Genomic DNA, 16,344 nt, shown 5'->3' on the forward strand with positions numbered 1-16,344 from the left:
CCCTCTATGCAGTGATTTTTTTTAAATGAAAAAATCCTCCTTTGGACCTTTATTGAGGGCTACGGAGCAGAGAATGCAAAGCCGCATCGCCATGCTGATGCTGAGCTGTGAGACTTGCCATATACTGGCCTGGGGGCCTAGAAGTCAGATCCTTGCCTCTGCGGAGTCACAGATTGCTGTAGGTTAGGGACACTTCTCAAGTCAAAATTGTGAGTGTCAATCGTCTGAGTGTGTTGTAAGGAGCAGAGTTTAAAGTGGAGGTCTAAGTGTGGATGTGAGGATGACACCTCCCAGTCATGATGAGTGTGTGTGTGTGTGTGTGTGTGTGTGCGCGCATGCGTGCATATCTAAACAGTCTGTGTCACAAAAGGACATGTGTACAGGGCTTACATTTGTCTTTGCCTCATGATTACTTAACGAAAGTCATCAAAACTGATGTTTATTCCCATGAGTGAACATCACTTCTTGCCTTGAAATTCCATTATCGTGAGGTTGTTATAGCAAAGATGTTTCCTTATCTTGGAGTGTGGTTCACTGGAAAAAAGCCTTGTTGAGATTTCTCCCTCTGTGTCTCTTACACTCGTTCAGCCAGCAGGACTTACTGAGTACCTTCTCTGCTCTAGGCCCCATGCCAGACACCGGAGAAACAGGTGAATGACATGGTCTCCACCGTAAAGGACCTCAAGAGATGAGTTTTTCTAACAGGTTTTGTGCACTAAAAATGCTCTATCAGGAGTGCTTCCTTGAGGTCACGTAGCAGCAGCTTTCTAAAATAAAAAAGTTTATCTTATGGTATTTGCATCACGAGCAGAGAGGCAAGAACGGGCTTAAAGCCATGAGGAGCAGCCGCAGAACCCAGAAATTGGAATATACAGTCTGACGAGGCTTTGTGTGTGCCTCTCCTTCTGAGAGGCCTCCTAGGTCATCTCATCCAACCCGCACTGCTGCCCCGGCAGTGTTTCCCCACGTCCACAAGTCTTTGTTCGCGAGCCTCCTGTGATAGGCGTCCTCTTCAATCTTTGAACACTTTCAGGGAAGCAAAGGATATTCGTATTCGTTGGTCTCCTTCGCTGCTGTGTGCCAGACGCTGTTAGCCTTTTTGCAGGTATCGTCCTATCTGATCCTGAAAACAAAACAGAAGCCTTAACCTTCGCAGCAATTGATGTTCTCTCCATTTTGCAAATGAAGCTGCTGAGGCTCAGAGAGGCTAAGTCACTTGCCTAAGGTCACGCAGCTAGTAAGTGGCAGAGCCAGCGTGTGAAACCAGATCCGTTGGATTTCAGAGATGGGTTTTTCTACTATATTCTGCTGCTTCTTAAGTATTCAGACCACTCCTTGTATTGAGCTGAGCTTTCCCTGGACAGCAGGCATTGTGGTGTGTGGTTAAGGACAGAAGCTCTAGACTCAGGCCCGACCTTGAAACCTCACAACAGGCACATAAGACATGTCTTTGGGGAAACTGAGGCTCTGGGCAGTGAGTTGTGCAGCCAGCAAGTAGCAAAGCTGGGTGTGCGCCCTCTTCTCTGTGGCTTCAAAGCTGCGTATTCTTTCTGCAGTACCATTCCGCCTCCCACAGGAGTTTGGCCACATACCTGGGGATTTAAACTAGCTGTAAGGAGATGTTTCCTGGTAGGATTGTGAGTCAGTGAAACAGCCTGCTACAGGGGACATCGTGGCATCTCCAGAAACTTGTCGATGTGGAAATGAGAGGACGACTCTCGTCTGCTGTGGATGTTAGAATTCCTGTGTTTTGATGTTCCTTCACTCATTCCCCAGTATTTTCTGAGCCCTTCATTTACAGCAGGTCTGGGCTGGGTACTGAGCAAGGCACTGAGAATGTGAAGATGAAAGGCCAGTCCCTGCTGGGAAGACACTTGCAGTCCAGTGAGGGAGAGAGGAACCCAAGTAACTAAGTGCTGTGTAAATAAACGAATAAGCCTGTTGTCAATCATATGCTAGCACCGAGCACGTGGTACGTCTGTCTCGGGTGTTATGTACAAGGTGCTGTGCAAGCACAGAGGGGACTGACTGTTTTGTACAGCTTGAAGATGGGCTTGCGGAGGAGAGAAAATCAGATCTAGGTGTTGAAGGATGAGGAAGAGTTCACTGAGGAGGAGTTAAGTAGGGAGCCAGGCGTATTCCAGGCAGGGGGAAACAGCACATGCAAAAGCATGGAGGCGTGAGCGGCCTGGTGTGTGCAGGGAATTGTGGTGAATTTAGTAGGGACTCTCCATAGGTGGTGCCAGGGGATGTTCCTGAAAAGGTTGCCGGCAAGTAGATCAAGCAGGGTCTCAGATGCTGTGAGAAGAAGTTTCGATTTAGGTGGGAATTGGTGGTTATCGTGGTTGAATTCACTTTTTAGAACAGTCGCTCTGAGGAAGAGGATGGATGGAGGTGAGGAGGGAAGGCCAAGAGCCAGAGGGGCTTGGTGGGAGGTTCCCGCGGTGGTTTCTGCTTGGCGGTGGCTGTGAGGAAGGACCGAGGGGACGGATTTCAGCAGTGGAGATGGAGACACCGACATAAATGTGTTTTGATTTTCAGACTCCGAAATTTACCAGCCTGATGACCTTGCCATCTTTCCACCATGCGAAGAGAATCCTTCTGAAGATTTTCCAGGCCGCACTTCCGTAGCTAGTTACTTGAGTCCTGAGAGTCAGTTTTCCACTAAAGTCAGTGTGGTTGAGACCGATCAGCTGGAGAACGGCAATACCTCAAATGATAAAGAAACCTTAAAACGGAAAATCTGTGACTTGGAAACCGAGCTCGAGGTCTACCGCAACTTCATATTGCAGCTTCAAAAGCACTCCCAGTTCAGTGAGGCCATCATCACGGTTTTGTGTGAGAGAGAAGGGGCCCAGGACGGCTTGAACAAGTCCAAGGGCGGTACCGATGAAGAAGAAATGACCTTTTCAAGTTTGCACCAGGTACATTATGTGAAACACATGAAAATCCTCCACCCGCTGGCCCCAGAGATGACTGACGGCAGGGCGCTGGAGAGCCTCAGACTGCAGCTGGTAGACCAGGAATCTGAGCTGCAGAAGAAGAACCTGAACGTGGAACTTTTCGGTGAAATCCACAACCTGCAGAATAAGTTCAGAGATCTCTCACCCTCAAGGTATGTCCCACCTGTCTTCTCCCACGTTTAAGCCTGCAGTTCCCCAACTTGCCACTAGGTCGGCGCCCCTGAGCTAAAAGGGAATGAACGCTGCCCTGTGATGGGGGTCCGGTGTGTGCTGGGGAAGGCTTGAAGGCACCATTAAGGCAGCTACGCCTGCGGTGAAGTGACACGTGAGGCCACAAGGAACAGTGGCTGTGCACATACTAGTCTGTGTCTTCTGAAATTGGCCAAGCAGGTTTTGCCCTCCTCAGGCTGGGGACTCGGGGTTAAAGGTTTTATACCAGTCACTTGGTGAGTTATGGTAAGTTTGCCGAATGGCAGTGTTTACCCCTGACACTGTTAATGGCTCTTACTGTGCTGGCGGGGGCGGTGGTGGTGGTGGTGGTGAGGTGGAGGGGTTCGGCGGGGAGAGGGCGGTGCTGAAACGGATGTCCTAGTCAAGGTGGGAGGAAAGTCAATACTGGCCACATCTTTACCCTTCAAGGTCATCTTAGAGAAGTAAGCCTGTGTTGAAAGAGAAGAATTCTCAGGTCACGAAGATACGTTTTACGGGCATCGGTATATACAGTTTTGCTTCACGAGATTCGACAAACATGGGGTCATTTGTAAAGCTGACCTTCATTTGTCACTAATTTGAGACAAAACACATTGTTCTGAATGGTCAGGGGCCAGAGGGCACGTTTCAAGACTTCCCAGACAGTGCGGTTGAAGGCGGCCGGGTCAGACCCCTGCGTAGGCGCTTCTCTTGCTTAACCCTCACAGTCGCCTGACAACGAGGTGTTCTTAAACCGTGTGTTTGTAGGTGAGGAAATGGGGCCCCAGAGAGGCTGCTGTGACTGAGAGGGTGGCCTGGGAGGGTTCGCAGAGCCAGCTGGTCCGGCCCACGGTGCCCTGTGCTGATGCTCGGGCTCTTTCTCGTCCATTAAACCGGCCCCCCCCTGCAGTGCCGCTGTCACGTGACCTCTCTGTGCTTACGTGGGGTTGAAGGTGGTCGCCAGTCATCGTTTCAGGGGGTGGGGGACACGGCGAACGGGAGGGTCAGGGTCTCTGGCAAGCCACTCTGCGGCCAGCTTCCTGCGCCCACAGTTGGTAAGGAAGACAGAGCCACGCCTTCCCGAACTTGCGTTTTTCTCAGTGCCGACCAATACTTGTGGGCTCACATAGGGAAAGACGGATGTGGCATCAGGAGGCGGTGTTGTACGGACAGAGTTGGGCTTTTTCTTTTTTTGACATCTTTATTGGAGTATAATTGCTTTACAGTGTTGTGTTAGTTGCTGCTGTATAACAAAGTGAATCAGCTCTACGTATACATACATCCCCATATCCCTGCCCTCCTGTGTCTCCTTCCCACCCTCCCTATCCCACCCCTCTAGGTGGTCACAAAGCACCGAGCTGATCTCCCTGTGCTATGTGGCTGCTTCCCACTAGCTATCTAGTTTACATTTGGTAGTGAATATATATGTCCATGCCACTCTCTCACTTCGTCCCAGCTTACCCTTCCCCCTCCCCGTGTCCTCAGGTCCATTCTCTGCGTCTGCGTCTTTATTCCCGTCCTGCCCCTAGGTTCGTCAGAACCATTTTTTTTTTTTTTTCTTTAGATTCCATATATATGTGTCAGCATACGGTATTTGATTTTCTCTTTCTGACTTACTTCACTCTGTGTGACAGACTCTAGGTCCATCCCCCTCACGGCAAATAACAAAGTTGGGCTTTGAAGGCAGATCTGTGTTGAGTGAGAAGTCTCTACTGTTTAACCAGCCTGCCATCTCCAAGAGTCAGTTTCCTCTCCTGTAAACGGGGTGTTCATACAGTTGTTGCGAGATTGAGAGGAACAGATAACTTATAAAAAAAAACACTTAATTCAGTGGCTGACAGGTCACAGACCCTCCATACATGGTAGTTAGGATTACGATTATCCTCTGACCTTTCACGTGAGAGGAGAGAGTCCTGTTTTTGTTTTCCTGCCTTACAGTTTCTTTTCTGTCCTTCTTGAGAATTTGTGTTGGGTCCCCTGACCCTTGGAGCACTCGTTTCTACAACTCGGAGTAGTATTTTTGAAGAGTGAGTGGAAACTAATTGTTCTCCTGAGTCCTTGCCAATCTGTACTTTAATTGGGGGCTTCGTAAGGTTAAAAATATTGCAGAACAACCTTTGTTCCAGCATTTGTTGGCTGTTTTGAAATTGAAGGAGGAGTGACCTTGTACAGTTGCAATTTTTCTAAAAGTATAGATATTTGCATAGCTGCAGGCTTTTCAAAATTGTGCTCTGTCATTTCTTCAATTAGTGTTAAAGTCATGGAAATTCAATTCTAAAACAGTCCAAGCATTTTCTTTTCCCTCCTTTTATCAGATATGATTCGTTAGTTCAGGCCCAAGCCAGGGAGCTCTCCCTTCAACGACAGCAGATTAAGGACAGCCACGGCATCTGTGTCGTTTATCATCGGCACATGAACGCCATGATCAAGGCCTTCGAGGAGCTGCTGCAGGCCAGCGACGTGGATTGCCGTGTGGCCGAGGGTTTCCAGGAGCAGCTGAGTCAGTGTGCGGAGCTGCTGAAGCAGTTGGAAAATCTGTTTCTCAAGGGTAAGTGGGGCGAGGGACTGCGGATCTTAAGACCCATCAGGAGTTGGTCCAGGACTTCTTGGAGGGGCCCAGGAGGAACGGACTCCTTGGCCTCACCTTCCGCCCCTCTGCCCTGATGAGATTATGGCAGAGCCCCACTGGCCGCTGCCTCCTTCTGGTGGCTGCTTCCTCGTGGTGGCCACCTCTGCGTGGTTGGCAGTCTGCAGTGTTCCAAACCTGGGCTCCAGTGGAGGGGCCTCAGGGGCCAGGCTGGTGAGGCGTGGCCACGTGGTTGCCAGTTCATCCAAATTTTCAAGAGAAGATGGAAACCGGGGTTGGGCAGGTAAAGACTTGTGGATTTTAAATGTTGGCAGCGACAAAACAAACAAACAAGAAAACCCAAACTTTCATTGGTTAACAACATATTCAAGGGTCAGAGATGGTCAGAGAAAGGATGAAAGAAAACCTTTGCTACGTACTAGGTACTTGAATAGATGTTATCGCATTACAATGAAAAGATAATAATTTGCTTTTTTTTTTGAGATCTCAACAAAGATCTCCCTTATACCTTCATCCAGCTTCAACCGTTTTGCTGTGTTTGCTCTCTCATTCTCTTTTTCTCTCTAGATAGACACACACACACACTCTCTCTCCCTCTCTCTCTCTCCCTCTCTCTCTCTCTCTCTCTCTCTCTCTCTACTGATAATCTTTCCTAACCCTCCGAGAGTGGATGCGGCCTGGGGAATCTCGTCCTCCCTTGGCTCCTAAGAGGACACCATTCAGAGTCAGTACTCCTGCGCACCCCACTGGCTGCCCCTTTGAAGCCCTGCCTTCAGCGCCGGTTCCAGATCTGAGCGGCTTGCCCCCTCCCTGCCGCCCCGGCTCCAGCTGGCTGCCGTCACCTCGCCTGGGTGGTTGCGGTCCTCTCCTCTGGCCTCTGTGCTTCCACCCTTGTCTCACCGCGGTCCGTTTTCACTGTAGCCAGAGTGGCCTTTACAGAGTGTCAGTCAGGTCATGACCGCTCTCTGCTCAGCATCAAAGGCTTTTTCCTTTGTGAGTCATGAGGGTCGAGTTAAATCATGGACGTGAGGCCTTGGCAGAGTGCGTGGCTCGGTGCCTGGCCCTGGAGTCCTGAGTGCTTAACTCGCATCTGCACTTGTGAGCCCGGGGGCTTCATCCTCAGAACAACTTGAAATCATGTGAGGAACTTGGCCTTAGCAGAGGGAGGTCAGTTGCGCAAAGTCACAACTGACATGGCAGAACCTGGATTTGACCTCAGTCTTCGTGGCTTCATACCTCCACACAGATGGGTCACGAGGGTCCACGTGTGTTCAGTGTGATGCCAAGATAGAACGTGGGGGTAGTTTGGCCTTCTGGGCCCAGGGAGTGTTTTTCCTCCATTTTTAAAAAGGGCCCAACCGCTTAGGCGTGTCGCAGGCTGATTTTCTAGTACCAGCTCCCGGGACCTCTGACACCGGAGCACTTTTTCCAGCTTTACAAAATCCACTTTTTTTCTGGCTAAGGTTTTCCAAATAAGCGAGTTTCCATTTTACTATTGGAGGGATAAGTGGGTCCTCAAGAGAGAGCTGTGTCTTCCTGGCCCGAGGCATTTTCCATCTGTCTCTTTTCTTCCTACAGGCCCTCAACCTGAGAGTGGGAGGCTGAGAGAGACTGCCTCTGGCACCAGATGCCCGCCCTCCCTCCCTCATCCATCCGCCTCCCCTTGATTTATTTTTTAGTTATTTACCTTGACAAGCCCAAGGAGATCTCACTTCTTGTTTCCTATGGGTCTGGAAGCAGAAGCATTTCGGGCTTAGAAGACACCACAAACACAGAACTTAATTCTGTTCTACAAAAGGCATAAAAGTCTCAGCAACCTCACTACGGCAGCTCTTTTTCTTAGAGAATAAAATGTAACAGAGGTGGGTCTTTCTGGGATGCCATCTGAAGAGTCTGGCTCCTGAATTATGAAATGAGCTTACCATGAAGTAATTTTATAATTGAGGTAGTTGCGTAGCATGAGTCCTTAAAAAATTTTAATGTAACCCTTTTTAAAAAATTATTAATACAAAGCGGTACATGTTTATTGTGGGATAGCAGATGAGCTAATACTCCCGTAATTTTATCATTTATACAGCAAAACATGAACACTCTGGAGTGTATACTTTCCAGACCTTTTTTATACGTGTGTGTATTTTTGGCGGAAGTAGGACGATTTGCAACCTCTCCCTTTGTTCAATTATAGATAATAAATGTTAATCTACGTTGTAGGTTTTAGTGGCTGCAGAGCATTCTTTTGTATGAATGTATCATAAGTAATCATTCCCCATTAGATGGATATTTAGGTCGTTTCCAGTTTGGGGCTATGATAAAGGACAGTGGATTGGAATCTTTGTGCATATCCTTGCGATTTCTTTAATGATATTTAATTGGTAGAACCCAAGAAGTAGGATGGTAGTGTGCTTTCTTAGTGCTGGTAAGGATTAGAGCTGGGATTCTTGCCTCACTCCACAGGCTAGGGAGTTCACTGGGGGTCTGGAGCCCTGCAAGATTTTGTGAGTGTGGGTGTTTTTCTGGGGTGATGGTCTATAAATTTTAGATTCTCAAAGCGGGTTGAGACCCCAAAGAGATCAAGGACTGGTGTTGCAGTCCCAGATTTTCCACCATATCCTTGTCCGTGGTACCTCCTGAGAGCAGCAGCATCAATCAGGGAGGCCGTGTTTTTGTCCTCAGGTAGTTTTGAGTGAGTGCCGAGGAGGAAGATGGTGAGATAGTCCCTGTCCTCAGCGAGCTCACGGTGTGTGTCAGGGTTTAGCCGCATGAGTAGAAGACAGTGCCGGGATCCCTTCCCTTGGTGTTCCTTTGCCACAGGGATGAACCCGAAACATCCATTTCTTTTTTTTTTTAATTAATTTTTATTGGAGTAGAGTTGCTTTACAGTGCCGTGTTAGTTTCAGGCGTACAGCAAAGTGAATCAGTTATACACATACATATAGCCACTCTCCTCTGGCGCGAAGCATCCATTTCTTTCAGGGGCTTCCACGGTCTGCCTTTTCCAGCCCTCTAAGCTCGGGATGATAATGATGATTGTGAAGGAGAACAAATGAGGAGGGCTGGTCTTACTGTACGCCAGGCATTGTTCTCAGCCTACTGTTTAATATCCTCATTTAGTAATGAGGAACAGAGAGGTTAATGTACTTGCTCAAGGTCACACAGGAAGTGGCCGAGTCTGGATTTGAGCCCAGGCAGCTTGTTTTCACAGCCTAACCTGACCCCCATGAGGTCATGCCCCTCACACTCCTGTCAAATTGGGTGTCCTTGTCAACAATTTCCGTGGGCCTGGCTTTGCATTTCGCCACTTCTGGGACTTTGTTCAAATCAGTCCTTTTCTAAAAGGCTTTTACTCCCTCTCCACTTCTAGAAATTCTGCCCGTCCTCCAGGAAGCTTCCTTTGTTCACTTCAAGTGAAAGCAAACCTGTTCATTTTCTTTGTTGCCGGGTTGGTTGTAGCTTGCATGTGGCATCACGTCTGGCCTTGTGATGGGGGGTGGGGGCCGTGTGATAGGGTGGAGAGAACAGAATCTTTGGAACCAGACAGGCCTGAGTTCAAATCCCAGCTTTGTGGTTACGGGTCGGATTTCCTCTGTGAGGTAATAGCACCTGTCTGGCAGAGTTATTGGTGAGGATTAAATGAGATTATTAAAGCATCTGGTGTCCTCCTGGCCAGTACTGGGAGCTCAGGAGGTGACAGCAATGATTTCTTGTGGGCATATTTTATTTCTTCAGAGCGTAAGCTCCTGGAAGGTGGGGGCCTGGTCTTGTCCTGGCCTCCCAGCCCGGGAAGGGACCAGACGAGTAGTGCCCGGTCAGGATTTGATGCTGCTGCTGGGAGTTTTGTGTGGTATGGACCTGGCTCTGGGGTGCCCTTGGATGAAATGTGCTCTGCCTGTCTGGCCCACAGAGTTGAGCTTGGAGGGCGGGGCACTGTGGACTCTGAAGGGAGGCTTCCAGGAGGAAAGGATGTTGGAGCTCTGTCTTGCACACTGGGAGGATTCACAGCTGGTGGGAAAGGGTATCTTAGGAGTGGCGATGGGGCGTGCAAGCTCTGGTTAGCTCTGTGAGCCAGGCTGTCCGATAGAATGGACATACTATACTGAGTATACTCTCCTGAGTATCTGTGGAGTCTGCCCTCCACACAGCACCTGAGCTGCTTCTTACCTTTATAAAGCAGTTCTTTCCTGCCTGAAAGATCTAGATCAGTTGTCACCTCCTGTAAGTTCTCTGATGGTCCAGGCTGGACCGTGCTTGTCTCCTCTGTGGGTCCTCCCCCAGCATCCGATGCTGCCTCTGTCACAGCACGGTCGTGTAGTTGTCTTTTGGGTCCACCGTCCCCACTCAGCTGTGAGTTCCCTGGGTCAGGCCCCTCATTCATCTCTGTATCCTCAGTGTCGGGCACAGGCACCCGGGAGGAGGACTGTAAGTATTTAATATGAATTACCAGTGAGATGGAAAGGAAGAAACATTTAAGTCATGTAGGAGATGCCAGGCTCTGATATTTGAACTTAATTTTGTGCAATTGATGGGTGTTGACCTAGGGAGTGCCATTTCAGAAGAGGCTTCTTGCGTGGCGGCCGAGTACAGAGGGGTCAGTGAGGGGAGGGGACTGAAGGCGGGTCCATCAGTTACAAGCCTGTCCTGCCTCGTGATTCTCGTGCTTGTTCAGCTTTGTATCGGATAACTAGATGTCTCTTTATTTGGAAAGATGAAACCCCCCCACTGCCACATACTCCACAGCTTTTTAGGTGTAGCAATAAGATTCGTCTGAGAGATGGGAGAGAGTTTCCATGACGTGCTTCCTCAGCTTCTGGAATAGCCTGACAGATGGTACCCTGTCACCTGTGTAAAGGCAGATTCCACCAAGAAATTCAATGCATCAATTGTACCGACGATCTCCCTGTAAGTCCGCCAACAACAGTTTGTCACTTGGTTTTAAAGAACTCTGTGGTGGAAGCAAAACGAGTGGAGTACAATGGTTGAGTCATTACAGGCTCCCCAAAGCATCTCTGGTTTGAAGAAGGGGAGCCCAGGGTCGCAGGTGGCATCCGGGTCATGGACTCCTTCTGTGATTGTGGACTTTGTTAGGAATCGAGGAGAGTTTTTTTGCTGGTTTTTTTTTTTTTTTTTTTTTTTTAAAGCGGCACGCGGGCCTCTCACCGCTGCAGCCTCTCCCGTTGCAGCCTCTCCCGTTGCGGAGCACAGTCTCCGGACGCGCAGGCTCAGCGGCCACGGCTCACGGGCCCAGCCGCTCCGCGGCACGTGGGATCTTCCCGGACCGGGGCATGAACCCGCGTCCCCTGCATCGGCAGGCGGACTGTCAGCCACTGCGCCACCAGGGAAGCCCCTTTTGCTGGTTTTAAGATGAGTTTACAGTTAGGTGAGCCAGAACGCTTGAAACCTGTGCCGGGCCAGTTGTGGTCCCTGAGGCACGTGCCTCTAAAGAACAACGGTAAATGTGAAGCAGATGTCGCATTATTGCTTGCCTGGCTAGTACATGTAGAGCCCTGAGCTCTTTGGAAGGCTAGGCTGGGGCAGACGGCCCATCCTTAGGGTCTAAGGGCCAAAATCGTATCATTAACTGAACATTAGTAAGCAGCCCTGTGCAGGTGTGAGAGGAAAACGCCAAGTGAGTTCTTCTTCTAAGGTACACTCATCCATGCCCGTTCATGTGGAACTTGGAATGTCAGGGTCTTGGAATCTGACCAGTCAGGGGTATCAGATGCAGATTCCCCCCTTGAGGTGGGATGCAGAGGACAGAGAGGGGGAGCCCTTGAGAGCATCCCCTGGGGTGGAGGCCTGTCAACCTCTCCCTACCTCTTGGGGAGTCCAGATATCACACCAGTTTCGGTCGCGATGGAACCAGAGGATGGAGATGTAGATTTGTGGTGGGGCAGCTGTGAGCATGTCTCCATTGCCCTTGCTTCACCGAAGCAGTAAAGTAGGTAAGAGTGGGAAGTGGGGAGAGTGGGAGAGTGGGAACATTCAACCTCCTGGATTTCACGTCTTTACCTTCAAGCGGAGATCCGGACACTGTGCCCGTAGGGTTGTTGCGAGGCCTGAAGGAGACAGTGGCTACCGGGGATCCGCCCTCAGCGCCCATTCCCGGAGCCCGGGTGCCCTGCGTGGTGCTGGTGCCTGGGGCCCGGCCCGGTGGGTGGAGAGGGAGCCCTGGCAGCCACCCAGCCAGCCTGGGGAGCTTGTGGGTGGGAACCACCAGATACAGAGCAGATGTGCGTGTCTCCCGTGATCTTTTCCTCCGCACTGTGGTGTTTGAGAACTTTTCCTTTTATGAGTAGTTTTGAAAATGGTACGTGTGGGTGCAGTTTAATTATAGTCTCATTTTTCCAGTGCTGCTGTAGAAGGCCTGTTCTTTTCTTTAGCCACGCGTTCGCTTCTTCAAAGAGCTCCTCCCAGTGTGCAGTTTCCAGCGTTCTGAAGTATCTTTAAACGAAAGTTGTTCATCTCTGAAATCTGGGCTCACGTGTTCTTTTCAAACAGCGCATGATGACACGCAGGGGGCGCAGAGCATTGTCCCCGACTGCGTTCTGAGCCACTTATTTTGTTTTCTTTTGTCATTTCTTCTAGTCATTCCCCCTGCGGCAGGCACCAGCTTTTTTAGCTGCACTCACGGCCTCCTTGTCCTAGGAATCCCACTTCTGAGAGCCTTTCCCGAGGAGGCAGTTTCAGTGTAGATAGAGCTGGATGCACAAAGGTGTTTATTTTATTTATTTTTTAAAAGTGAAAAATTGGAGAGGGCCTAGACATCAGCTAGGGAACTGGCAGAAACCGGTCCATGTCCACCTCCAAGGGAATATTCATGTACTCATTAAACGCGCCCTTACTAAGGCAAGTCTGATAACTGAAATGCTCACAATAAAGGCCAAAGTGAAACACTAAGTCGTAATACAGTATCACCCATGTCAAAATGCGTGGAAGAAAGAATGGAAGGAAAGCCAGTAATACGTCTGTGGTGGGTACCCGGAGGGTAGCGATCTTCTTTCTCTTGATTCTGTTACCCGTTTCCTATAACAAGCCTGTATTCTGTTAGTCACAGAGTTGTAGAGAAGGCAGAAGAGCCGGCGCCCAGCAGCGCCTTTGTGATCACTTTTTAGAGTCAGTGCTGTCACCTTCCTCCTGGAACTAGCGCCAGAGCAGTGATGCAGGAGGAGCCTAGAGTCTGAGTGGCAGTCTTGGTAAAATCCTACTTTAAATATCCGGGCCTGTTATGAAGAGTGTGTATAAACAAATGGATGAAGAAGAAGTTATTAGGGAGCACTTTCCTTTTTTTTTTAATGTTTTCCTTCTTGATGTTATCTCTGCTTCCAGGAAATTCAGTTGAAGTGGAAATGAACACCCAGAAAGAACTGAGAGAGAGGTGAGTGTGTGGCATTTTGGTAAGAGAGCGTCATGGGTTAGGTTTGTCCGCCAGCGTTTTGAGTATTAGTTTCCTGTTAGTCTTCTTGTAAATAAAGCAAAAACACCTTTGCAACTGACGATGGTCATACAAAACCAGAAGTTCATGCCGTATGTCCTGCAGCCTTCATTCACTGGCGTTAGGTTGCTCTTGGCGCTTCTGTCGGGTGACTTGACCCAGATGACACACTCCTTCTGTTGGCTCCTGGATACTTGCAGGATGAATTCCAGGCTCCTGAGCCTGACCCATCTTTCCTTTTCATCATGTGCCCCATGCTTCAGTCTTAATCTTTCTGTTGATTGTTCTCCAGACCGCACCCGTACACAAGCGGTACACTCTGCCTTCTTCCTCTTATAATTAAAACATCCTCTTCAGAGTCAGTTCACATGGAAATGGACCTTGGTCTCCCCGACACCCCCATCTCTCCACTGCAGCCCAGCATCAGTGACCCTTCCTATAGCGGTTGGCACATAATTACACTATGGCACTTACCACACGGTATTACACTATTTTCTGCATTTATCTTTCCGTGCCCAGGATTCCTTGAAAGAGGTAAGGAGACAGCCTTAACTAGGTATGGTATGTGCCAGCTGCTGCCCTAGGCATTCACACCCGTTATTTCTGACCCTACAAGGTGAGCATTATTGTTCCCAGTTTAGGATGAGAGGACCCTGAGGGTCAGAGTTGCATACTTGCCATTAAGAGGCAGGACTGAGATTTGAACTTGAATCTGTTATACTCCAGCACCTGGGCTCTTCCTGTTTATTCCACATTGCCTTTTGAGGGCAAAGACTTCTCTAATATCTGCACACCTGCTCTAGCCCCAGCTATCTGGCATGTGGTTGGAATTTTTAAAATATGTTCATGGAATAAATGGATTGCAAACACTCTTAGCTTGCCTCTGTGGCCAACTGGAAACGTCAAGGTCTCACCCTCCTTTGTTGACTTGTTCAAGGTTCTGACTGTCGTCAGTGCTATTGATGTTTCCCTCGTCTTTGGAGCTGTGACCCTTTGGGCTCCTGGGGGCAAAATAAAGAAATAAATAACGACCGGTCTGGGGTGCAGGGTTTTAGATTTTACTGGCATCATGAAGGCCACAGCATCATTAGAGTGAGCAGGCAGGGAGGTATCACAGCTCACTGGACGACATTTTAATCAGGGCTTCTGGAAGTTTAGAAGAAACTTCCCTTTCTCACTGCAGTATTCTCAAGACCCCTCCCAGTTCAACCCTCCACTTCCGTCCCGATAATAACGGTGGGTCATGTCCCACTGGCAGGCTGCGGAGAGGGCAGTAAGGGCCTCCCCGAGTGGAGATAGTCTTCGCTGAGATCTGAAGCATGAGGCTCCGGGGCGTGGCTTGTGGGAAGAGTGTCCCCCCCTCGAGGTGACGGAGACACGACCCCTTTGAGCTGCGTGGCTGGTGCGTGGAACGTGAGGCTAGAGAGGCAGGCGGGGCTGCCTTGGGCTGGTCCTCAGATACTGCATTAAGAGCCCAAATCCAGTTCTACAGGAAGAGGGGAGTCTTTGAAGGAGAGTAAGCTGGGACTAGACGTGATCAGATTGGCCATTTTGAAAGCCGAACGTGGTTGCTTGGAGAATGGCAGGGAGCCTCTTCTGGCCTTCCTCAGCCACGTGTCACCCTTCCCTTTCTGGCAGGTTTGTTTCTGTTCTGCTGTTTTCAGCTGTAGGCTTAGTGCTCACGCTAATTAAATGGGTGCCCTCGGCCCCTTCTGCGCTTTGCAAGGCAGCAGCAAGCCATCGCATCCATCACGCTGTCTGAGCACGGTTGCATCTGCTGTTTACCTGTTAATGAATGCGTTGCAGCTTTGGAGTCCTTTGCTCTTGTCTGAGCTCATGAATAATGAGACGAGAAGTAATAGGAAAAAGTGGGAGAAAAAAGAGCTTAAATTGTGGAGCTTCTCTGTAATGGGGATTCACGTGGGCTCTTCACGGAGTTCAGGGCGGTTTTCCTCCCGGCTTAGGTGGCCCTTGGGAAATACAGGTCAATAACCAGAGGATTGCCTCAATGGTGATACCGGAATCTGCTTGCGGACTGTGAGGGTTTTGGGGCTTTTAAACCCGTAAGTCCACCTCGTGGGTTTGGGTTGGCCCCCCACATTCTCCTGGGGCCTTGGAGCCAGACAGACGTGGATTCAGATGTGTGCTCTGCCACGTACAAGCTGTGAGACTGCGGGCAAGGCTCTGAGGCGCCTCCGTGCCCGCAGCTCTAAATGAGGATGGTCCTCCCTACCTCAGAGGGATTCTGTGAGGGCCAAGGAGGACAGTCTGTCTCAATCGCCTGGCACAGAGCAGCCAGTTGATAAGGAGCTGCCACTGACTCATGCCCCTCTCGGGGTCCCTCCACTACCAGCCAGACGGTGGCTCCCCCTCCTTCACTGGCTCCAAATCAAGCCCGCTGAGCCCTTTTTTTGTTTGTTTTTAGAATATCCTTGCTAAAAAACGCTCTAGGGAAACAATAAGCCTCCAGAACACCATTGCAAATATGGGTAAATTACAAAGAGCCAGTCATCTTAAGTGTTCTTTAAGCCGTGGTCCTGGTTTGGGATCTTAGTGTGGAAAACGATTTCTCTTTCAATCCCAATGGTCAAGGATTGAGGAAGACAACTTAAGTTACCAACACACTCTCCCTGAGTCTCCTGCACCCTCAGCCTCCCACGCGCTGTCCGACTGTCACATGCTGTCCGACTGTGAAATGTCCGAGAAGTCCTCCTTCTCACGAGACCAGAAGCAAGACAGCGAGACCGAGAAGACTTCGGTCCTGGCAAACAGCGTTTCTCAAGGTAAGCCAGGCTTCACTGAGCGTCGTAAACCTAGCCACGGTTTCCTGCTTTGAACAATAATTTGCCATCTTGCCTTCGTACTAAAGCAGAGTTTAGTGACATTTGAATAGTTACCAGGTGAGAGGAGATCCTGCGAGGGCCCAGGCCAGTTGTTCAGAGCATCATTTATCGCCGGGGAAAGCTACGGTTGTTGCAAGTGTTGGAGATTGGGAAAAAGTCATTTTTATTTTTTAATGATGACGTGTTCTATGACTTGCCGTTCCTTATCTGGCAGGCTGGAAAGCACTGGGGTGATGGATCAGGTCTAGCTAGGTCTGGTCCATTTCTTGCTGTCTCTTTCGAGCTCTTCCTAAGGTGGTGTCACTTTGAGGACCGTTGCTTTGAACTGTACGG

At 49.6% G+C, this 16,344-nt stretch overlaps 1 protein-coding gene across 4 annotated transcripts in view; it reads left to right on the plus strand.

Annotated features, from left to right (window-relative positions):
• Nucleotides 1-16,344, plus strand: part of CDK5RAP2 (CDK5 regulatory subunit associated protein 2) — a 186,388-nt gene that overhangs the window by 139,577 nt on the left and 30,467 nt on the right. For all 4 annotated transcript variants that reach the window (XM_067040872.1, XM_067040869.1, XM_067040871.1 and 1 more), the window contains 4 exons: nucleotides 2,542-3,115; nucleotides 5,468-5,700; nucleotides 13,063-13,111; nucleotides 15,761-15,951. In XM_067040872.1, coding sequence (XP_066896973.1) covers nucleotides 2,542-3,115; nucleotides 5,468-5,700; nucleotides 13,063-13,111; nucleotides 15,761-15,951 — 1,047 coding nt within the window. The remainder of the gene's footprint in view (nucleotides 1-2,541; nucleotides 3,116-5,467; nucleotides 5,701-13,062; nucleotides 13,112-15,760; nucleotides 15,952-16,344) is intronic.

The sequence above is a fragment of the Kogia breviceps genome, chromosome 8, assembly GCF_026419965.1.
Source record: "Kogia breviceps isolate mKogBre1 chromosome 8, mKogBre1 haplotype 1, whole genome shotgun sequence".
Taxonomy (NCBI): domain Eukaryota; kingdom Metazoa; phylum Chordata; class Mammalia; order Artiodactyla; family Physeteridae; genus Kogia; species Kogia breviceps.